We start from the raw sequence: 24830 nt of genomic DNA, 5'->3' as shown, positions 1-24830 counted from the left end.
AAAACTGTAAATCATTCCGTTTTTTTTTTTTTTCCAGCTGCGGAGAGGAGAAACAAAATTTCGAGACACAAGTTGGCCGCAGGCCCCGGGATTAAAAAGCACAGAACTGCGGCCTTTTTTTAATTTTTTTTTTTTTATTTATGGAATTTTCCCACCTTCGCCTCCAGATCTCGGGCGCCAGCGAGGTGGCGCTAGAGGTAAGGTGTCTGCCTTGCATGCGCTAGCCAAGGAAGGACAGGGGTTCGATCCCCCGACATTCCATATGGGCCCCCCAAGCCACGGGGTATTGCTGAGCACTTAGTCAGGAGTAACCCTTGAGCGTCAAACGGTTGTGGCCCCAAAAACCAAAAAAAAAAAAAAAAAAAAAAGAAGGGATGGAATCTATCTCAAATCTCTCCGTTGCTGCAAAGTTTTCTGAGATCTCTTTTTAGGAGATTTTCCTCCCAGAGAATTCTTCAGTGTGGAGGATTTTGGGGCAACAGAGGTAAGGCATGCAGAAGGACGGTGGTTTGAATCCCGGCATTCCATAGGCCCTTTGAGCCTGCCAGGAGTGATTTCTGAATGCAGAGCCAGGAGGAACACCTGAGCGCTGCCAGGTGGGACCCAAAAATGAAAACAAAAAAAAAAAATGGCAGTATTAACATATAGTCAAGAAAATACTGCGGGGGAGAAATTTTGATGTGCAGGCCTCTTTGGTTCGATTCCCAGCACCCCGAAAGGTTCCCCGAGCCTGCCTGGAGATATCCGAAGCATAGAGCTGGGAGTAACCCCTGGACACAGAGAGTATAAGAAACCAAAAGGACATAACATAGCGTGACATGACATAAGATAACATAACACAACATAATCGCACTGATAACACAACATGACAACATAACACAACACATGACATAACATAACATAGCATAACCTAACACAAGGTAATACCGCAGGATAATACCACACCAGAAAACCACACCATAACACACCATAACACACCACATCATAACAACACTGTGACAACACACCAAAAAAGCTTCAAGTCTTGATCGTGTCCCTGAAAAGCAAATCAAGCTAGTCTGACCGCCCCCCCCCCCAAAAAAATACAGCTATCAGGAAGAAGACGCTATTCAGACTTTACCGGGCAGAATTGGCGAAAGATCAGTCATTCATTTCGGTGAAAATAAGAATTTTGGGGGGAAAAAAAAGGAACCGGAGAGATAGCATGGAGGTAGGGCATTTGCCTCGCACGAAGAAGGATGGTGGTTCAAATCCTGGCATCCCATATGGTCCCCCGAGCCTGGCAGGAGCCATTTCTGAACGCAGAGCCAGGAGGAATCCCCTGAGCACTGCCAGGGGGGACCCAAAACAAAAAACAACAAAAAAAATTATTAGAAAGGAAACAGCTGTTGAAAGCAGAAAGGACAAATAATTGCCTGCAGGAAGACTCGAAAACAGAACCTCTGAAACCAAGATGCCACAGGCTTTGCTACCGGAGCAGTATAGAAGGATGGGGCCCCTGTAAAACGGGGTGCCACTGATGGCATTTCTTACACACCCCACAACCACTGCACACCCTCCTCTCACACACACACACACACACACACAAAACACACCAACACAGAGACACAACTGAGAAATATTTTTGCAGCCAAGTGTTCTTCGAAAGCATCTTTCTTTGCTGTTGTTATTGAGGTTAAAACTGTGCCATTTTGGCTCTTATTTATTCGTGTTGAAAATAAGATTATTTGTGAAGAAAATTCACAGAATTTATCATGTTAAAAAAATTCAGTTTAGGAGTGGCCGGAGAGAGAGCATGGAGGTAAGGCGTTTGCCTTGTATGCAGAATGTCAGGGGTTCGAATCCAGGCGTCCCACATGATCCCCTGAGCCTGCCAGGGGCGATTTCTGAGCATAGAGCCAGGAGGGACCCCTGAGCGCTGTCGGGTGGGACCCCAAAAATCAGTTTAGTTTGGGCATTTAAAGAATGGGGATTTGGGATTCTTACACCCCAAAATCAGTTTTTAGTTTGGACATTTAAAGAATGAAATTTTGGGATTCTTACACCCCAAAAACCAGTTTAGTTTGGACATTTAAAGAATGGGGAATTGGGATTCTTACGCCCCAAAAATCAGTGTAGTTTGGGCATTTAAAGATTGGGAATTTGGGATTCTTACACCCCAAAAATTACTTTAGTTTGGACATTTAAAGAATGGGGATTTGGGATTCTTACACCCCAAAATCAGTTTAGTTTGGGCATTTAAAAAATGGGGATTTACGACAAAGAGGACAACAAAGAGGGACGCCAAAGAGACGCCAAAGAGGACAATAAAGAGGACAACAAAGAGGACAAAGAGGACAAAGGACAAAGAGGACGCCAAAGAGACACCAAGTGCACAACAAAGAGGACAACAAAGGACAACAAAGAGGACGCCAAAGAGACGCCAAAGTGGACAAGAAAGAGGACGCCAAAGAGACGCCAAAGTGCACAACAAAGGACAACAAAGAGGACAACAAAGACGACAAAGGACAAAGGACAACAAAGAGGACGCCAAAGAGACGCCAAAGTGGACAAGAAAGAGGACGCCAAAGAGACGCCAAAGTGCACAACAAAGGACAACAAAGAGGACAACAAAGACGACAAAGGACAAAGGACAACAAAGAGGACGCCAAAGAGACGCCAAAGTGGACAAGAAAGAGGACGCCAAAGAGACGCCAAAGTGCACAACAAAGGACAACAAAGAGGACAACAAAGACGACAAAGGACAAAGGACAACAAAGAGGACGCCAAAGAGACGCCAAAGTGGACAAGAAAGAGGACGCCAAAGAGACGCCAAAGTGCACAACAAAGGACAACAAAGAGGACAACAAAGACGACAAAGGACAAAGGACAACAAAGAGGACGCCAAAGAGACGCCAAAGTGGACAAGAAAGAGGACGCCAAAGAGACGCCAAAGTGCACAACAAAGGACAACAAAGAGGACAACAAAGACGACAACAAAGGACAACAAAGAGGACGCCAAAGAGACGCCAAAGTGGACAAGAAAGAGGACGCCAAAGAGACGCCAAAGTGCACAACAAAGGACAACAAAGAGGACAACAAAGACGACAAAGGACAAAGGACAACAAAGAGGACGCCAAAGAGACGCCAAAGTGGACAACAAAGAGGACAACAAAGGACAACAAAGAGGACGCCAAAGAGACGCCAAAGTGGACAAGAAAGAGGACGCCAAAGAGACGCCAAAGTGCACAACAAAGGACAACAAAGAGGACAAAGGACAACAAAGAGGACAACAAAGACAACAAAGGACAAAGGACAACAAAGAGGACGCCAAAGAGACGCCAAAGTGGACAAGAAAGAGGACGCCAAAGAGCACAACAAACGACAACAAAGAGGACAACAAAGACGACAAAGGACAAAGGACAACAAAGAGGACGCCAAAGAGACGCCAAAGTGGACAAGAAAGAGGACGCCAAAGAGACGCCAAAGTGCACAACAAAGGACAACAAAGAGGACAACAAAGACGACAAAGGACAAAGGACAACAAAGAGGACGCCAAAGAGACACCAAAGTGGACAACAAAGAGGACAACAAAGGACAACAAAGAGGACGCCAAAGAGACGCCAAAGTGGACAAGAAAGAGGACGCCAAAGAGACGCCAAAGTGCACAACAAAGGACAACAAAGAGGACAAAGGACAACAAAGAGGACAACAAAGACAACAAAGGACAAAGGACAACAAAGAGGACGCCAAAGAGACGCCAAAGTGAACAAAGAGGACGCCAAAGAGACGCCAAAGAGGACAACAAAGAGGACAACAAAGAGGACAACAAAGAGGACAACAAAGAGGACAACAAAGAGGACGCCAAAGAGGACGCCAAAGAGACGCCAAAGTGGACAACAAAGAGGACAACAAAGAGGACGCCAAAGAGACGCCAAGTGCACAACAAAGGACAACAAAGAGAACAAACAGGACAACAAAGGACAACAAAGAGGACGCCAAAGAGACGCCAAAGTGGACAAGAAAGAGGACGCCAAAGAGACGCCATAGTGCACAACAAAGGACAACAAAGAGGACAAAGGACAACAAAGAGGACAACAAAGACGACAAAGGACAAAGGACAACAAAGAGGACGCCAAAGAGACGCCAAGTGCACAACAAAGAGGACAACAAAGGACAACAAAGAGGACAAAGAGGACAACAAAGAGGACACCAAAGAGACGCCAAAGTGCACAACGAAGATGACTTGGGGTACCATATGAGGACTCTGGGGGATCGAACCCAGGTCCATCCTAGGTCAGCTGTATGCAAGGCAGGCGCCCTTTTTTGGCTTGAGCCACTGCTCCAGCCCCCACACATCACTAGTTGTGTTCCACAAACAATACCTCTGTTGTTTGTTTTTATATTTTTTCAGCAAGCTAAAGAAACATGTCAGGGACAAAGAATGATTTACACAACCAGCAGAGTCCTTCCTTCCTTTCCTTCCTTCCTTCCTTCCTTCCTTCCTTCCTTCCTTTCCTTCCTTCCTTCCTTCCTTCCTTCCTTGCTTCCCCACTTTCTTTCATTTTTGGGCCACACCAGGCTGAGGGTCTGGCAATCTTCCATCCCGGATGGAGAGCCAGCGGCCTGCCAGGCCTACTTCTTTTCCTTCCTTCCTTCCTTCCTTCCTTCCTTCCTTCCTTCCTTCCTTCCTTCCTTCCTTTCCTTCCTTCCTGAACATTGTTATCACAGGCATTGAGAAATGAACCCCAAAAGCAGCCAGCTGAAGGCCAGATGGAATATGAATGAATGAATGAAGGCAGGACAGTTTGCGCCTCATTTTTTTTTTGCACCCACAAGCTCCCGGCTTGCTGATGATAACGCAGCCCCATCCCTGAAAGAAAGATTTCTCTGCCCGTCGTTGCGAGGCGCCCCGACTCCCGTGAACGAATCATAACTCACTCCCAGCTTTCTTCCTGTTATCCGTCTTTCAGATAAATAACGCTTCGGTGCAAATCCTCCAGCGTGGATTTCTTTTGGGGGGGGGCCGTCTCGCTGATTTATATTTTCTCCGAGCCTCTCATTAAATCACAAATTTGCAGTGCGATGCGAGAGACACGGATGCGCCCGTGAGAAAAAACAGGATTGAGATTTCCAAATTTTGGGGTACAGATCTGTCTGTCGTCGCCCCCGTGATGAAGAAATCTTGCAGATATTATTTCTTTCTCCCTGCGTAGATGCTGTGAGGTTTGGCTGAAATCACCTGGGAAAACGGTGTTTCTGTCGTCTTAAATTAAATTGCCTTTGATGACAAGAATCGGGGGTTCGAAATCCAGATGTTTCCCCGTCTTCTGGCGCGCGAATTTCATCGCCATTACCGCATTAGCATGATCATCATAATCTCCAGAATTTTCGTGTGCGTGTCTGTATTCAGCTTCGCGGGCGACTTTTATCTCATCTTCATCTCCCCGGTTATTATCCTCAGTGCCTTTTCCTTGTCGCAGTTGGCCCTGGCACCCCCTTTTTCTGCTGGGACCCCACTTCTGGCCCCCCGCGGCATCCTGTTGCGGCGTGATCCCTGACAAATTTCACATTGGACTCCTTGTGGCCCGGATACAAGTCGCTGTCAAGTTCAGAATGTGTGTCTGGGGCTCGTCATCCTGTGTGTGTGTGTCTGTGTGTGTCTGTGTGTGTCTGTGTGTGTCTGTGTGTGTCTGTGTGTGTCTGTGTGTGTCTGTGTGTGTCTGTGTGTGTGTCTGTGTGTGTGTCTGTGTTGAATCCACATGACATATTTTCCAGGTAGGAGATATCCCTGTATTGTTAACAACTGTGTCCTTCTTTCTTCTATCTTTTTCTTTTTTCACTTCTTTTTCTTCTTTCTTTTTCTTTCTTACCTTCCTTCTTTTCCTTCTTTTTCATTCTTCACTTTCTTCTCTTCTTGTGTCTTTACTTTCATCTCTTTCCTTCCACCTTTCCTTTCTTTCATTCCTTCTTCCTTCATTTCCCTTTCTTCTTCCTTCCCTGGTTTCTTTTCCTTCTTTTTTTTTTTTAATTAATTCCTCTGAATTTTCTCCCTCTCTCCCCTCAATCAAATCACAGCACATCTATCGCCTCAACAGCCAGGCGGCCACCCGAGGATCCTCGCACACTCCCCGGCAATTAGAGAGGTGGGCCATGGGGGCCAATTTTCGGCCTCAATTCTTTCCCTCAGAACTCTTCCGGGTATCACTGGGTTGGTTGCCTCAGGGAGGAGTGAGGGAAAGGCCCGGAGATGACGACGCTTCCTTCTGCTTCTCTCTGGGCTCCAGAAATCCGACTGGAAATGGGAGATTTATTTGTTGCATTTTTTTTTTTTTTTTTTTACAAATTTTGCATTCATTCAAATTTGAGGGACTGGGATCCAAGAGCTTCTTTCGGGTCTTTGCCAACAAACACTCTCTTCTCTGAGGCGCTGAGAGCCATCTCGACTTTGGGGAATGATCACAACACAGCGGGCGACGGGTGAAAACATGGGGGGGGCCCCCCAAAGTCTTGGCAGCAGGCTGGCTCCAGAGGCAGGGAAAGAAATGACAGGAGTCGCAGCAGAAGCAGAGAGGAGGAAATTCATGGCTGAGGGCCCGGGAAGGCGCCAACAACGCCCTGAGGAGCTTGTCTCGGTCTTGTCTCAGGAGTTGGACTAGGCCCCGGTGGCGGCAGAGTTGGGAGGAGAAATGTTCCAGGCAGAGGTGGCCTCAGGCATCACACAATTAAAAACGAGGCGACTGTCTAATGTGTTGTCGCACGGTTTTGTGTTTTCCTGTAAGGGTTTGTGAGACTGTTTCTGTCACAAGTTGCACAAGTTGGTCCCGTGGATTGCGTGTTCCTGTCAGAAGTCTGTGTTAAGTCTCTTCCTCAAGTTTCCTCTCTCTCGCAACTTGCTTGCCACGCCGGCTATCTAGCTCTCTACGGCTCTCTAGCTTGCCACACTGGCTCTCTAGCTTGCCACGCCGGCTCTCTTTCTTGCCAACTTTCTTGCCAACTTTCTTGCCAACTTTCTTGCCAACTTTCTTGCCAACTTTCTTGCCAACTTTCTTGCCAACTTTCTTGCCAACTTTCTTGCCAACTTTCTTGCCAACTTTCTTGCCAACTTTCTTGCCAACTTTCTTGCCAACTTTCTTGCCAACTTTCTTGCCAACTTTCTTGCCAACTTTCTTGCCAACTTTTTTCCCAACTTTCAACTTTCGTGCCAACTTTCGTGCCAACTTTCTTGCCAACTTTCTTCCCAACTTTCTTCCCAACTTTCAACTTTCGTGCCAACTTCCGTGCCAACTTCCGTGCCACGCCAACTTCCGTGCCACGCCAACTTCCGTGCCACGCCAACTTCCGTGCCACGCCAACTTCCGTGCCACGCCAACTTTCTGCCACGCCAACTTTCTGCCACGCCAACTTTCTGCCACGCCAACTTTCTGCCACGCCAACTTTCTGCCACGCCAACTTTCTGCCACGCCACTTTGTTTCCTCTCTCATGCAAGTTTCCTCTCACACACCTCTCACGCTGGCACGCAGCTTTCGTGCCGCCACGCACCATGCATGCCGCCACGCGCCACGCAGCTTTCGTGCCGCCACGCAGCTTTCGTGCCGCCACGCAGCTTTCGTGCCGCCACGCAGCTTTCGTGCCGCCACGCACCATGCATGCGCCACGCGCCACGCAGCTTTCGTGCCGCCACGCGCCATGCATGCGCCACGCGCCACGCAGCTTTCGTGCCGCCACGTGCCATGCATGCGCCACGCGCCACGCAGCTTTCGTGCCGCCACGCGCCATGCATGCGCCACGCGCCACGCAGCTTTCGTGCCGCCACGCAGCTTTCGTGCCGCCACGCGCCATGCATGCGCCACGCGCCACGCAGCTTTCGTGCTGCCACGCGCCATGCATGCGCCACGTGCCATGCATGCGCCACGCGCCACGCAGCTTTCGTGCCGCCACGCGCCATGCATGCGCCACGCGCCACACAGCTTTCGTGCCGCCACGCAGCTTTCGTGCCGCCACGCGCTATGCATGCGCCACGCGCCACGCAGCTTTCGTGCCGCCACGCAGCTTTCGTGCCGCCACGCAGCTTTCGTGCCGCCACGCAGCTTTCGTGCCGCCACGCAGCTTTCGTGCCGCCACGCAGCTTTCGTGCCGCCACGCAGCTTTCGTGCCGCCACGCGCCATGCATGCGCCACGCGCCACACAGCTTTCGTGCCGCCACGCAGCTTTCGTGCCGCCACGCGCTATGCATGCGCCACGCGCCACGCAGCTTTCGTGCCGCCACGCAGCTTTCGTGCCGCCACGCAGCTTTCGTGCCGCCACGCAGCTTTCGTGCCGCCACGCAGCTTTCGTGCCGCCACGCAGCTTTCGTGCCGCCACGCAGCTTTCGTGCCGCCACGCGCCATGCATGCGCCACGCGCCACACAGCTTTCGTGCCGCCACGCAGCTTTCGTGCCGCCACGCGCTATGCATGCGCCACGCGCCACGCAGCTTTCGTGCCGCCACGCAGCTTTCGTGCCGCCACGCAGCTTTCGTGCCGCCACGCAGCTTTCGTGCCGCCACGCAGCTTTCGTGCCGCCACGCAGCTTTCGTGCCGCCACGCAGCTTTCGTGCCGCCACGCGCCATGCATGCGCCACGCGCCACACAGCTTTCGTGCCGCCACGCAGCTTTCGTGCCGCCACGCGCTATGCATGCGCCACGCGCCACGCAGCTTTCGTGCCGCCACGCAGCTTTCGTGCCGCCACGCAGCTTTCGTGCCGCCACGCAGCTTTCGTGCCGCCACGCAGCTTTCGTGCCGCCACGCAGCTTTCGTGCCGCCACGCAGCTTTCGTGCCGCCACGCAGCTTTCGTGCCGCCACGCAGCTTTCGTGCCGCCACGCAGCTTTCGTGCCGCCACGCAGCTTTCGTGCCGCCACGCGCCATGCATGATGCCACGCGCCACGCAGCTTTCGTGCCGAACTTTCACGCAGCTTTCACGCAGCTTTCGTGCCGAACTTTCACGCAGCTTTCACCGCACGCAGCTTTCACCGCACGCAGCTTTCACCGCACGCAGCTTTCACCGCACGCAGCTTTCACCGCACGCAGCTTTCACCGCACGCAGCTTTCACCGCACGCAGCTTTCACCGCACGCAGCTTTCCTCGGAGTTCCCTGCCTTGTCTCCACTGAGGAACAGGGAACCCCACGGCCCTTGGTTCAAGTCCCGGAGGTTCCCACTCGCTCATCGGTGCGAAATCCAACATTTCCAATCTTGTAGAAATTTCTGAAGCGCAAAACTGAGAGGCTGTTCGGGTTCTCAGACGTTTCTTGTCCCTCCAGCCGCTGACCTTGGTTGCTCTCAGGAATAGCTCAGTCCCCGACTCCCCGAACGCATCAATAAAAGTCACTCAGAAGCATCCAGGGTGTTATTGTCTCTCGTTATCTCAATCAAGTGTCAGAGAGTCGATTATTTGGTCGTGTATATACATGACGATGCAATTTTGGGGTGAGATCCATGGAATTTGAGTAGAATTTGACCCCCAAGGGACAACGGTTTGGGGGCGCACATGGGAAAAATTAATAATTCAAGGTGGGGTCCCTCAGGGCAAAGAGGCCCATAGTGGGCCTCAAGACACAGGCACCCAGGACTTGGGTGAAATATTGCCTGCCAGCAATCCGTCATTTTCTGTCTTTTTCGAACCCGTGCCTACAGGCTTCCCCCAACTCTCTCTGGCCTGTGCTGGGCAGCAGCAGACTTCAGACTGTGAAGTGGAATGAAAGATACTTTTGTCTGTGTCTGTCTCTGTCTCTGTCTCTCTGTGTCCCAGATTGTATCCAACCTCATAGACCTCCTCCTCTTTCTACTGCGTACAAAAACTCGCTTCTCTAAACCTAAATACAAAGCATCGATGGAAAGAGTAAGAAATCAGGACTGCGGGTCGAGGGACAGGTAGAGAGTACAGTGGTTAGGGCAGATGTCCTGAAGGCAAGCGATACAAGTTTCATTTCTGGCATCCCATGTGGTTCCCCCCCCTAAGCATGGACAGGACTAATTTTCTGAGTGAAGGAATTTCTGCTGGAGTAAATTCATGCCGGGGAAGTGTGTCAAGAAAACCGAATAGACAACCCAGACATGCCGGAATTTTCTCAGCGTGTATGAGTCATGGGGAGAACCCAGACATTCAACACGGGAGCCCCTGGAAACTGTCATTGTCTAATAACACTTCAAATAATTTGGGAGGGCCTTTTGATCTCAGGCATCCCTGAGCCTGCCAGGGATGGCTGTGACATTAATTAAAAAATAACACTACTGTGGCCGGAGAGAGCATGGAGGTAAGGTGTTTGCCTTTCATGCAGAAGGAAGGTGGTTCGAATCCTGGCATCCCATATGGTCCCCCAAGTGAGGAGCAATTTCTGAGCACAGAGCCAGGACAAAGAGGACAAAGAGGACGCCAGAGGGACGCCAGAGGGACGCCAGAGGGACGACAAAGAGGACGCCAGAGAGACGCCAGAGAGACGCCAGAGAGACGCCAGAGAGACGCCAGAGAGACGCCAGAGGGACGCCAGAGGGATGCCAGAGGGACGACACAGAGGACGACACAGAGGACGACACAGAGGACGACACAGAGGACGACACAGAGGACGACACAGAGGACGCCAGAGAGACGCCAGAGACGCCGACAAAGAGGACGACAAAGAGGACGACAAAGAGGACAAAGGGGACGCCAAAGAGACGCCAAAGTGCACAACAAAGGACAACGAAGAGAACAAAGAAGACGCCAAAGTGGACAACAAAGAGGACAAAGAGGACGCCAAAGAGACGCCAAAGGACGCCAAAGAGGACAACAAAGAGGACGACAAAGGACGACAAAGAGGACGCCAGAGAGACGCCAAGGAGGACGCCAAGGAGGACGACAAAGAGGACGACAAAGAGGACGACAAAGAGGACGCCAGAGACGACAAAGAGGACGACAAAGAGGACGACAAAGAGGACGACAAAGTGGACGACAAAGTGGACGACAAAGTGGACGACAAAGTGGACGACAAAGTGGACGACAAAGTGGACGACAAAGTGGACGACAAAGTGGACGACAAAGTGGACGACAAAGTGGACGACAAAGTGGACGACAAAGTGGACGACACAGAGGACACAGAGGACGACACAGAGGACGACACAGAGGACGCCAGAGAGACGCCAGAGACGCCGACAAAGAGGACGACAAAGAGGACGACAAAGAGGACGACAAAGAGGACGACAAAGAGGACGACAAAGAGGACGACAAAGAGGACGACAAAGAGGACGACAAAGAGGACGACAAAGAGGACGACAAAGAGGACGACAAAGAGGACGACAAAGAGGACGACAAAGAGGACAAAGGGGACGCCAAAGAGACGCCAAAGTGCACAACAAAGGACAACGAAGAGAACAAAGAAGACGCCAAAGTGGACAACAAAGAGGACAAAGAGGACGCCAAAGGACAACAAAGAGGACGACAAAGGACGCCAGAGAGACGCCAAGGAGGACGCCAAGGAGGACGCCAAGGAGGACGCCAAAGAGGACGCCAAAGAGGACGCCAGAGACGACAAAGTGGACGACAAAGTGGACGACAAAGTGGACGACAAAGTGGACGACAAAGTGGACGACAAAGTGGACGACAAAGTGGACGACAAAGTGGACGACAAAGTGGACGACAAAGTGGACGACACAGGAGGACACAGGAGGACACAGAGGACACAGAGGACACAGGAGGACACAGAGGACACAGAGGAGGACACAGAGGACACAGAGGAGGACACAGAGGACACAGAGGATGCCAGAGGGACGCCAGAGACGCCGACAAAGAGGACGACAAAGAGGACGACAAAGAGGACAACAAAGAGGACAACAAAGAGGACAACAAAGAGGCGCCAAAGTGCACAACAAAGGACAACAAAGAGAACAAAGAAGACGCCAAAGAGACGCCAAAGTGGACAAAGAGGACGCCAAAGAGACGCCAAAGTGCACAACAAAGAGGACGAAAGAGGACGACAAAGAGGACGACAAAGAGGAGGAGGAGGGAGGAGGAGGAAAGAAAAAGCCAGTCCCTTAATGCCAAAAAAAAATTATTACAACAGAATTTTATCTCCTCTTGCAAGGACTATTTCTGGAACCCGGAGCAGAGAGGCCCAGATATTCGAGACACTTAACAACGTGTCCCAGATAACATGGGATATAAAGGATGGCAGGAGATTAAGGGGCTTCTGTGCACCCGAAAATGGAGCTAGCTATCTGAGAGCCTGTGGGGGACAAACCATAAATAAAGAGAAAAACGGTCGGCACGGGACACGTACCCCGATAAATCGGCCGCCTCTCAAGATCTCATCTCTCGCCATCCGTTACTTACAGGGCTGAATTGCTTCAGAACTTAAAAAAAATCTCTCAGCTATCGTGGAGATGGAATTAAAATGCAGGAGGGAAAGCTGGGATATGAGGCAGGGAGAAGGAGGAGGCGCTGTCTTATTTTGGGGGGGGCACGGTTTTCTCCCCCAAAATCAGAGCCGAGAGGGAGTGGAGTGATTCAACATGTCCTCGCAGAAAGCAAGGCTATTTTTGGCTGGCTAATGAGATTATTGTATTTGGTGATGGGGGAAAAAAAAAGAGAAATAAATCTCTTTTTAGCTTCTCCCAAATCCAATCCTATTTTGCAGCGTGTTGTGTTTGCAAGCGAAGGCATTTCGTTAGTTTGAATGCTTACATTCTTTTCGGAGCCTCTTTTCGCTGTCTGTTTGGCGAAGCTAAACCTTGGCCCGCGTGGAAATGCTTTTATAAAATAAAATACTCACTGGGAGGGAATAAAATAAAATAAATCAATGATGTCTCTTGACTTCATACAAGTGTTTTTTTTTCCTTGATGTAGCTTAAAACTTCTACTCTGGTGAATTTGCCCAAGTTCTTATTTCTTGGCTAAAATTTCGCATCAAATAGGGCACTGAGGCTGGAAGAGAAAATGGAATTTCGTCTTCCAAATACACACACACACACACACACACACACACAAACAACTCTCGTCTTCAAAGTTTGCAAAAATCTGTTCCAATGAATATTAATCTTGTAAATGCATCTGACAAGGCAGGCTGAAAAAAACAGCAAAGAGAAAACCCAGTTAAAGAACCCCCAAGATTTCTGGGGTGCAAGAAACTGTAATTCGGAACCTTCATTCCTTAAGAGAGGCCCAGTATAAAGATACCAGAAGATATAAATTTCTGCATTATCGATTCGCTGACTCCAAGCACAAAAATCTCTCCCGGTATTCACACAGTGATCAAATCATTTTCTGATCAAATAATATATTTTGATCAAAGCTTACATTGACAAATCACCCGGAAATGATCGATCGCATAACCGTACATGAGAACAAGCCTGAGAGAACCCAGCCCTCACCCCACAACCTTAACGGACCCCTTTATTAATTTCAATTAATTAATCCACCGAAAATGCAAACCCAACCCAAGAAGGAAACTGGAAAGATAGGAGGTGTCGGAGAGGTGGCGCAAGAGGTAGGGTGTTTTCTGGGACGTGAACCAAGGTTCAACCCCCAGAGTCCCATACAACTGAATGCCCCATGTCCAACTACAACCAACTCTAAATGGTTGACTACAAGCGATTTCCAATAGTCGACTACAACCAATGGTCAGCTACAACCAAAACCAATGGTCAACTACACCCAATAATCAATGGTCAACTCCATACAACTTCCAATGGTTGACTATACAACCAATGGTCAGCTAGGACTGAAGTCCAATGGTCAGATACAACTGACTCCCAAAGGCCAGTTACAAACAGTAATTGGTAAACTACAGCCAATGACCAATGGTCAACAACAACCGACTGCCAATGGTTGACTACAACCAAGTCAGCTACAACTGACTTCCAATAATCTACAACCAAAGACCAATGGCCAACTACAACCAAGATTAGTCATAAATTTTATGATCATTCGAATGCAAATTATGAAATCATTGTTTCCCATAGCAACGCCTGTCTCAGGCGGTATAAATAAATTTCTAATCATTCTCTCGGCGTGGAAGTGATTATTTTTTTTTTCAGCTCAAGACCGCGTCCCTGGGAGCCGCTATTTCCATCTCTATTCAAGGACCTCTCCAGAGCCCACGAAAATGAGCAAATAGAACTTGAGAGACAATATGATGGCGCATTAACGATAAATCTTAAAAATCTTAAAAACTCAAAGCGTATCAAAGCCCAAGTCTGAATGCCAATCGCCCAGCCAGGCAATATTTGAATGATTCAATAGCTTAAGGAGCTTGTTTTCAGCAAGAAAATATCCAATTCCTAACACAATAAGTCGACGTTTTAGCAGGTTTCGATCCACACCAACCACAGTGGGGGACACTGCCGGATTATTCTGGGCTGAACCCCAATCCAGTTCTCCCCAGATTATGAAGGCATGAATTCTAATCCAATCTCCAGATTGGCTTTCTGGCCACGCCAACTTTCTGGCCACGCCAACTTTCTGGCCACGCCAACTTTCTGGCCACGCCAACTTTCTGGCCACGCCAACTTTCTGGCCACGCCAACTTTCTGGCCACGCCAACTTTCTGGCCACGCCAACTTTCTGGCCACGCCAACTTTCTGGCCACACCAACTTTCTTTGTTTCCTCTCTCATGCAACTTTCCTCTCACACACCTATCACGCCGGCACGCAGCTTTCGTGCCGCCACGCAGCTTTCGTGCCGCCACGCAGCTTTCGTGCCGCCACGCGCCATGCATGCCGCCACGCGCCACGCAGCTTTCGTGCCGCCACGCGCCATGCATGCCGCCACGCGCCACGCAGCTTTCGTGCCGCCACGCGCCATGCATGCCGCCACGCGCCACGCAGCTTTCGTGCCGCCACGCGCCATGCATGCGCCACGCGCCACGCAGCTTTCGTGCCGCCACGCAGCTTTCGTGCCGCCACGCGCCATGCATGCGCCACGCGCCACGCAGCTTTCGTGCCGCCACGCGCCATGCATGCGCCACGCGCCACGCAGCTTTCGTGCCGCCACGCGCCATGCATGCGCCACGCGCCACGCAGCTTTCGTGCCGCCACGCGCCATGCATGCGCCACGCGCCACGCAGCTTTCGTGCCGCCACGCAGCTTTCGTGCCGCCACGCAGCTTTCGTGCCGCCACGCAGCTTTCGTGCCGCCACGCAGCTTTCGTGCCGCCACGCAGCTTTCGTGCCGCCACGCAGCTTTCGTGCCGCCACGCAGCTTTCGTGCCGCCACGCAGCTTTCGTGCCGCCACGCAGCTTTCGTGCCGCCACGCAGCTTTCGTGCCGCCACGCAGCTTTCGTGCCGCCACGCAGCTTTCGTGCCGCCACGCAGCTTTCGTGCCGCCACGCAGCTTTCGTGCCGCCACGCAGCTTTCGTGCCGCCACGCAGCTTTCGTGCCGCCACGCAGCTTTCGTGCCGCCACGCAGCTTTCGTGCCGCCACGCAGCTTTCGTGCCGCCAAACTTTCACGCAACTTTCACGCAACTTTCACGCAACTTTCACGCAACTTTCCTCACATTTCCTCACATTTCCTCACATTTCCTCACATTTCCTCACATTTCCTCACATTTCCTCACCTTTCCTCACAACTTTCCTCACAACTTTCCTCACAACTTTCCTCACAACTTTCCTCACAACTTTCCTCACAACTTTCCTCACAACTTTCCTCACAACTTTCCTTACAACTTTCCTCGCAACTTTCCTCGCAACTTTTTCCTCGGAGTTCCCTGCCTTGTCTCCACTGGGGAACAGGGAACCCCACGGCCCTTGGTTCGAGTCCCGGCGGTTCCCACTCGCTCATCAGTGCGACCAGTGGTCAACTACACACAACTTCCAATGGTTGACTACAACCAATATTTAGCTACAACTGACTCCCAATGGCCAACTACAAACAACTGTACTTGGTAAACTACAACTAATGACCAATAGTAAACAACTGGCTGCCAATGGTTTGACTACAACCAATGGTTAGCTACAACTGACTCCCAATGGCCAACTACAAACAACTGTAATTGGCAAGCTACAACCAATGGTCAACAACCAACTTCCAATGGTTTGACTACAACCAATAGCCAGCTACAACCAACTTCCAATGATCAAGTACAACCAATGACCAATGGCCAACTACAACCAACTTTTAATGGTTGACTACAACTAATGGTCACCTAAAGCCTGTGACCAAGTCAGCTAAAACCAATGGCCAGCTACAACCAAAACTACCAACGATCAACTACAAACCAACCCAATGGCCAACTACAACCAACTCACGTAATTGGTCAACTCCAATGAATTTCCAATGGTTGACTACAACCAATGGTCAGCTACAACTGACTCTCAATGGCCAACTACAACCAATTGTAATTGGTAAACTACAACCAACGACCAATGGTCAAAAATGGACTGCCAATGGTTTGGCTACAACCGATAACCAGCTACAACTGACTCTCAATGGTCAGCTACAACCAACTCCTAGTGGTTGACTACAACCAATGTTCACCCACAACCAAGGACCAATAGTCAACTACGACCAACGGCCAAGTCATGGTCAGCTACAACCAAAACTACCAACCATCAAGCCAATGACCAACTCCAACCAACTAGTTTAATTGGTCAACTCCAATGGATTTCCAACGGTTGACTAGTCAACTGATGGTCAGCTACAACCAACAACCAATGGTCAACTACAATAGTCTCCAATTTTGTCAACTACAACTTATGGCCAATGATTTAGTGAAATATGTATGGATGTACTTCATCAACCCTGACAAGATGAAGCAAGAAAATCAAGTTCATTCATCATTGAGACATAAAAATCCTGTGAAAAATCTAAATGACAATATGAAAATTCTGTGGAAAAATCTAAATGACAATATGAAAATCCTGTCAGCTAAGATGTGTGTGTCGTGGAGAAACAAGCCCAAGCGTGTCCCAGATCCCCACGCCAGCGTCCAAGAGCCACCTCGCCGCATAGATTAGTAATACATTTTATGATCATTTGGATGCAAATTATGAAATCGTTTCCCATAGCAACACCCGTCTCAGGGGCTCGCGGTATAAATAAATTTTCTAATCATTCTCTCGGTGTGGAAGTGATTTTTTTTTTCAGCTCAAGACCGCGTCCCTGGGAGCAGCTATTTCCATCTCTATTCAAGGACCTCTCCAGAGCCCACGAACATGAGCAAATAGAACTTGAGAGACAATATGATGGCAGCAGAAACGATAAATCTTAAAAATCTTAAAAACTCAAAGCGTATCAAAGCCCAAGTCTGAATGCCAATCGCCCAGCCAGGCAATATTTGAATGATTCAATAGCTTAATGAGCTTGTTTTCAGCAAGAAAATATCCAATTCCTAAAACAATAAGTCGAGGTGAACAGACGATCGACACCAATGACAGTGGGGGACACTGCCAGATTATTGTGGGCTGAACCCCAATCCAGTTCTCCCCAAATTATGAAGGCATGAATCCTAATCCAATCTCCAGATGAAGAGATGGATTATATACAATCCCACTATCCCAAGTTATGAAGAATGGATTCTAATCGAGTATTCAAATTATGGGATGGAGGCCAGGCTAGGGACCAGATCATTATGGGTTGGAGTTCAAGCTAGTGACCAGATCATTATGGGAAAAAGTCCAATCTAGTGACCAGATTATTATGGGATGGAGGCCAACCTAGTAACCAGATTATTATGGGATGGAGGCCAATCTAGACACCAGATTGTTATGGGATGGAGTCCAATCTACTAACCAGATCATTATGGGATGGACTCCAAGCTAGTGACCAGATCATTATGGGTTGGAGTTCAAGCTAGTGACCAGATCATTATGGGAAAAAGTCCAATCTAGTGACCAGATTATTATGGGATGGAGGCCAACCTAGTAACGAGATCATTATGGGATGGAGTCCAAGCTAGTGACCAGATCATTATGGGATGGAGTCCAAGCTAGTGACCAGAATATTATGGGACGGAGTCCAAGCAAGTAACCAGATCAAATGGAATGGATTTAATCTAGTAACCAATTATGGGATAGAGTCAAATCTAGTAACCAGATTATTATGGGATGGAGTCCAACAGAGTAACCAGATCATTATGGGATGGAGGCCAACCTACTGACCATAAGATTATGGGATAGAGTCCAAGCTTGTACCAGATCATTATGGGATGGAGGCCAACCTTGTGACCAGATCATTATAGGATGGAATCCATGCTAGTGACCAGATCGTTATGAGATGGAGTCCAAGCTATTGACCATCATTATGGGATGGAGTCCAATGTTGTGAGCAGATTACTGAGATAAAGTCCAAGTTAGTGACCAGATCATTATGGGATGGAGTTCAAGCTAGTGACCAGATAATTATGAGATGGATTCCAACTAGTAATCAGATCATTATGGGATGGAGTTCAATCTAGTGACCAGAATATTATGGGATGGAGTCCAAGCTAGTAACCAGATTATTGTAAGATGGAGTCCAATCTAGTGACCAGATCATTATGAGATGGAGTCCAAGCTAGTAATCAGATCATTATGGGATGGAATACAAGCTAGTGACCAGATCATTGAGATGGAGTCTAAGCTATAGTGACCAGATCATTATAAGATGGAGTCCAATCTAGTGACCAGAATATTATGGGATAGAGTCCAAGCTAGTAACCAGATCATTATGGGATGGAGTCCAATCTAGTAACCTGATCATTATAGGATGGAGGCCAACTTAGCAACCAGATCATTATGGGATGGAATCCAAGCTAGTGACCAGATCATTATAAGATGGAGAGCAATCTAGTGACCACAATATTATGGGATGGACTCCAACCTAGTGACAAGATCATTATGGGATGGAGTCCAAGCTAGTAACCAGATCATTATGGGATGGTGTCCAATTAGTGACCAGATTATGGGATGCAGTTCAACCTAGTAACCAGACCATTATGGGATAGAGTCCAATCTAGTGACCAGATCATTATGGGATGGAGTACAATCTTGTAACCAGATCATTATGGGATGGAGTCCAATCTAATGACCAGAATATTATGGGATGGAAGCCAAGCTAGTAGTAACCTGATCATTATGGAATGGAGTCCAATATACTAACCATATTATTAATGGATGGATTTAATTTTGTAGCAAGATTATTATGGGATGGAGTCCAATGTAGTAACTAGATCATTATGGTGTTGGGAACTGACTTGTTTGAGGACATTTTGCTGTTCTTTCTGCCATAGCCCAGCTTTTCACCTAAAAGCAATATGCAGTCTTGCTGTAAATTTTTGAGCTAAGAGAAAAGAATGTGCAGCTGCAGGACATAATTAAGCTCTATGCCCGGAGGAGAGTAAAAACTGCCTGGTACAGTTATCAGAAACTAGGCCCCATTCCTTAAGACCACATTCCGGAGTAATTTAGGCTGTTATCAATAAGTATATGCTATATTGTCTGTTCAAGATCACTTAGGCAAGCACATATTGCACCATTTCCTGATAGTCAAGCAATTAAGAATGCAGCTAGAAGGACACTAGAAGTTTCCATTGAAATAGCACGTTCAGCATAGCTTGAAGGTCATCCAGCCCCTAGCCCACTGCCCACTTCCTTATGAGCCTTCGCGCCAAAAGTATGATTGACAGCACCTTTGTACTGCCCCCTTCTCCTTCACTATAAAAGAAGGAGTTGTATTTCAATAAACGCCTTTGAACAGTGAAATATTGTCTTAGGCCATTTATTATTAACCTCTCTTAAATTTCTTACAGTGTGGTTGTGCTTCTACTCAGCAAAATAGAAGTGCGGTCGTCTGAGAAGCCTTCCCAGCTAATTCCTGCTGGCCGGGCCCCCCTGGGGGGCTTCTGGACCCTGCATTATGGGATGGAGTCCAATCTAGTAACCAGATTATTATGGGATAGAGGCCAACCTAGTAACCAGACCATTATGGGATGGAGTTCAATCTAGTGACCAGATCATTATGGGATGGAGTCCAATCTAGTGACCAGAAAATTATGGGATGGAGTCCAAGCTAATGACCATTATGGGATGAAGTCCAGTCTGATAACATGATTATTATGGGATGAATTTAATCTGGTAACAAGGTTATTATGGGATGGAGTACAAACTAGTGACCGAATTATTATGGGATGGATTCCAAGCTAGTGATCAGATTATGGAATGAAGTCCAAGCTAGTGACCAGATCATTATGGGATGGAGTCCGACCTAGTGACCAAAATATTATGGGATGGAGTCCAAGCTAGTGACCAGATTGTTATGGGATGGAATCCAAGCTAGTAACCTGATCATTATGGGAGAGGCCAAGCTAGTGACCAAAATATTATGGGATGGAGTCCAAGCTAGTGACCAGATCGTTATGGGATGGAGTCCAACCTAATAACCACAGACTATTTTGGGATGAAATCTAATGCACTATCGAGATTAGTAAGAGATGGATTCTAATCCGGTATCCACAGAATGAAGGAGTGATTTCTAATGCAGTCTCTACCGGTTATTAAGGAATGGGTTCTAACCTTGGACCCAAATTAAGGGATGGATTCTAATCCATTAACCATAAATTACTAAGGAATGCATTCTAACCCAGTATCATTGGATCCTCATCCGGCACAAAACTTCCTTTAGTCTTTTTTTTTCCTCAAACATTTGATATTCCAGAATTCCTGATCTCTCTCCAAGTCTCTAGCATGCAAACGTTCAAGAGCGTCAATACTGGGTCGTCCGAACTCGCATCTGTGGAGCGAGGTGGGTTCCCGAAACGCACCCTAAATCCATCACTCAACCTCGGCTTCTTTCCTCAGCCTCCCCTGGCATCTTCCGTAACCCCAACTTCATTTCCTTTCTATTTGCATTTGCAAATAGGCGCAGCAACAGAAAAGGAGTCTACTTAGCTTGTAAAGCGCGAGTGGGCTCAGTTGGTTCTGGCTTCCTCTGGTGCTCGGGATGGGGTCCATCAACGCATCTGCAATCCAATTCCTCGAACCACATTCAAAAAACCTGAGAGATGCTACTTGCTGTCAGTCCCCAGGAGGACCCCAAGATCCATGGCCTCCTCTGAGCACCCCTCTGATGTCACCAACAGGCCCCAGGGCCTGGTGGCTCAGCACAGGGGATAGATAACAAGAGGGCAGGTGCAATGGCAGCTGTGAAGGGCCATGAGGAAGGGAGGGAAGCGTTGATCTAAAACTGTCCATTAAATCTGTCTGCACCCCGGTACAAGCAACCGACCAGGTTCGATCCTCAGAATTTCACAGGCTCCCCCCTCCCCCAAGCACCTCCAGGTGCAAAGCCAAGAGGAGAAGCCCCCTGAACACGACTAGGAGGGGTGTCCAAGAAAAATCTTAATTAAATGACAAAATAAATTAGGACCACCGCAATAGCACACGGCAGACCCAGGTTCGATTTCCCCCCCCCCCCCCGCATCTCTCAGGGTCCTAGGAGCTCTAATTTCTGAACGCCGAGTCAGGAATAAATAACGCCCAAACGCTGCCGGGTATGAGCAAAAAAAATGAATGAAATAAAAAATAAAATAAAAATGAATGAAACGTGAATAAAATACACTCTGGTTTTCTGCTGGATAGTTTAGGCCTAGGAGAACTTTTTTTTTGTCTCTTTGGATGGATTCAGTCAGGCAATGAGCACTGTTCTAGGAGTCCACCAGTCAACCCTGAACCCCTCAAGGGAAAAAAGGAGGTGTCCAAAGACAGGGTGAGCGGGTCCCATGGATGGAATTAAGATTTGTTGGCCCCAGGTTCTCTTCAAGAGCTAGGCCGCAAGCTTTCTTTCTGCCACACTCGTCCTCATCACAGACATCACCTTAGTCAACGGATACGCGAGCCAGGACCTAAGGGAGCCTCAGAGACGACAGAGATCTCAACATCATGGCCTAGATCTCCGAAAGAAACCACAGGACCAGAGGGTTCGAGAAAAAAAAAGGAAAAAAAAAGAAAGTCCATCCTTCTGGAGTTGGCCTCTACCGACTCTACGCACTGGCCACCATCATTTTTGAGGGGGGGGGGGGGAATAGGCAATTCTAGACAACCCTAAACCAACTGAGATTGCATCGTCCTTCCTTCTAGAAGGAACCTTGGAAGATTCTGGAAGGTTCTGGAAGGTTCTAGAAGAAAACCAAAGTAACCAAAATCTACATCACTTTCAGGAGTGAAAAACAGGCAATTCTGGACCATCCTGGAACCAATACGATCGCATCGTCCTTCCCTCTAGAAGAAACATGGAACCTTGTTCTAGAATGTTCTAGAACCTAGAAGGTTCTAGACCAATCTAGAAGCTTCTAGACTGTTCTGCAAATTTCTAGAAGAAAACCAGAGCATCCAAAATCCTCATCACTTTCGAGAGGGGAAAAAATAGGCAATTCTAGACCATCCTGGAAACAATTGGGATGACACATCCTCCTGCCTTCTAGAAGGAACCTTGGAAGATTCTGGAAGGTTCTAGAAGACTCTAGAACAAAACTAGACAATCCAAAACCTACATCACTTTGGAGAGTGGAAAAACAGGCAATTCTGGACCATCCTGGAACCAATTGAGGAGATGACATCGTCCTGCCTTCTCGAAGGAACCTTGGAAGGTTCTAGAAGGTCCTAGAAGAAAACCAGAGCACCCAAAATCCTCATCACTTTCGAGAGGGGAAAAACAGGCAATTCTGGACCATCCTGGAACCAATTGGGACGACACAATGTCCTGCCTTCTCGAAGGAACCTTGGAAGGTTCTGGAAGGTCCTAGAAGAAAACCAGAGCATCCAAAATCTACCCATCACTTTCAGGAGTGAAAAAACCAGGCAATTCTGGACCATCCTGGAACCAATGCGATCACATAGTCTTTCCTTCTAGAAGGAAGATTGGAAGATTCTGGGAAGGTTCTAGATGGCTCTAGAAGGCTCTAAAACAAAACTAGACAATCCAAAATCTACATCACTTTGGAGAGCGGAAAAACAGGCAATTCTGGACCACCCTGGAATCAATTGGGACGACACATCGTCCTGCCTTCTAGAAGGAACCTTGGAAGGTTCTGGGCGGTTCTAGAAGTGCCTAGAAGAAAACCAGAGCATCCAAAATCCTCATCATTCCCGAGAGGGGAAAAACAGGCAATTCTGGACCATCCTGGAACCCATTGAAATCACATAGTCCTTCCTTCTGGAAGGAATCCTGGAACCTCCTAGAAAGTTCTGGATGGTTCTAGAAGGTTCTAAATGGTTCTAGAAGGCTCTAAATGGTTCTAGAAGGTTCTGGAGTCATTGCATGAACAAGTCGCCAGAAAACACACCAAAGACTATTAGAATCCTGGAACCTCCTAGAAGGTTCTAGAACGTTCTAGAAGGTTCTAAATGGTTCTAGAAGGTTCTGGAGTCATTGTATGAACAAGTAACCAGAAAACACAGCAAAGACTACTAAGACTACATTCGACACCCCCGGGGGTGCCAAGAACCCCAAACGGTTGCGCGGGACTCACCGTCCTCCGTGGGGACGTAGATATTCAAGTACAGGCAGTCTTCGTTCTGGTCCTGCACGTATGTGATTAGCGTGTCCAGGTTGGCCGTGAACCAGATGGGGAGCATGTCGTGCAGCAAAGACCGCTCGTCCAGATGTTGGGGACACACGGGCGGGAACTGGGTGGCATTCCGCACCCCGGTCCAGGAAGAAGGGGGTTCGGGGGGCTGGAAGCGTCGCTCCCCGGTAGGCGGGGAGGCATAGGGGACCCCCAAGAATTGTTCCACGGGCCCCAAGATCTCGTTGGGCAGAGGCGTTCGTAGACCCCGAATCTTGCCATAGTTTGTGTTAACCACGGGGTACTGAGCTTGGCCCTGGGTGACGGTTGCCCCGAGTGCGAATGCCGCCACCCAGCAAAGCAAGTTCCAGTTCCAGAGTGGGGTGCAAACCGGGGGGACCCATAGCAGGCCCTGGGGTGTCGACATGATTCACTGCCACATCTGCAGGGCCGGGGGCAGGCAGGAGAGCCAGAGCCTGGGAAGAGGCGGCCGCAGGCTTGCTTGCAGGAACAGCTGGATCAAGGCGCATAGACAGAGGTTCCAAAGTCGCCGCCGTGGGGGTCCATTGGGGACGGGGACGGGGACAGGGACGGGCCCCCCGAAACCGGGAATCCAACTCCAGCTCTGTCGGGACAGGCCAAGGTCTGAGAATGCTCTTCAGGAGGCCAAAGCCTGGAGTTCATCCTGGAGGAAGAAGGAAAGAAGAACATGAATGAATGAATGAATGAATGAATGAATGAGGGAGTTTCGAGCCCCATTATCCCCAAACAGTGCGCCCAGACTTCAGAGTCAAAATCCAGCCAGCCCTGAGTTCGATCCCCGGCATCCCATATGCGCTCCCAGGAGTCCAGGCTGCTCTGAATATCACGCAAACAAAACCCAAATTCCAAGACTCGAGTTTGATCCCTAGAATCCCATACTGAACCCCAGAGCCAGAATCCAGCCCACCCCTAAGCATTTCCCAAAGAAAACCCAAAATCCAAACAAACAAACTCAAGCCACCTCTGGTTTTTCTCTACACGCCAGACCCAGAGAACAAAACCAACACGGATGTTGGCTCAAGTTTGTGCAAAGAGACCGGAAGAGGCCAGGGTTCGAGAAAGGTCAGGAAGGGGAACAGAGATTTCAGGGGCCAGGGGTTTCCAAATTTCCCCTGATTTTAAACCCAAAAAGTCCGGCTTGAAGGATTTGTCAAGAGGAAATGAGCCTGCAAACTATCAGTCGCACAAAAAAAGGGGGGGACCCAGGAGGGACCAAGTTTGATCCTCACATCCCATGGTCCCCTCCAGAAGCCTGCCAGGAGGCATTCGCCGCCGGGTGTGGCCCAAAAATCAAACTTAAATTAATAAATCAATAA

The 24830-nt window shown here is 48.8% G+C and overlaps 1 protein-coding gene across 2 annotated transcripts in view; it reads right to left on the bottom strand.

Moving 5' to 3' along the window:
- The window catches only part of NLGN4X (neuroligin 4 X-linked), a 114108-nt gene extending 90179 nt beyond the window's left edge, over positions 1–23929 (bottom strand). For both annotated transcript variants that reach the window (XM_049767789.1, XM_049767790.1), the window contains exon 1: positions 23437–23929. In XM_049767789.1, coding sequence (XP_049623746.1) covers positions 23437–23899 — 463 coding nt within the window. In that variant the 5' untranslated portion in view covers positions 23900–23929. The remainder of the gene's footprint in view (positions 1–23436) is intronic.
- Positions 23930–24830: the final 901 nt, after the last annotated feature.

The sequence above is a fragment of the Suncus etruscus genome (assembly GCF_024139225.1).
Source record: "Suncus etruscus isolate mSunEtr1 chromosome X unlocalized genomic scaffold, mSunEtr1.pri.cur SUPER_X_unloc_2, whole genome shotgun sequence".
Taxonomy (NCBI): domain Eukaryota; kingdom Metazoa; phylum Chordata; class Mammalia; order Eulipotyphla; family Soricidae; genus Suncus; species Suncus etruscus.
This window is presented reverse-complemented; position numbering and strand designations above follow the sequence as displayed.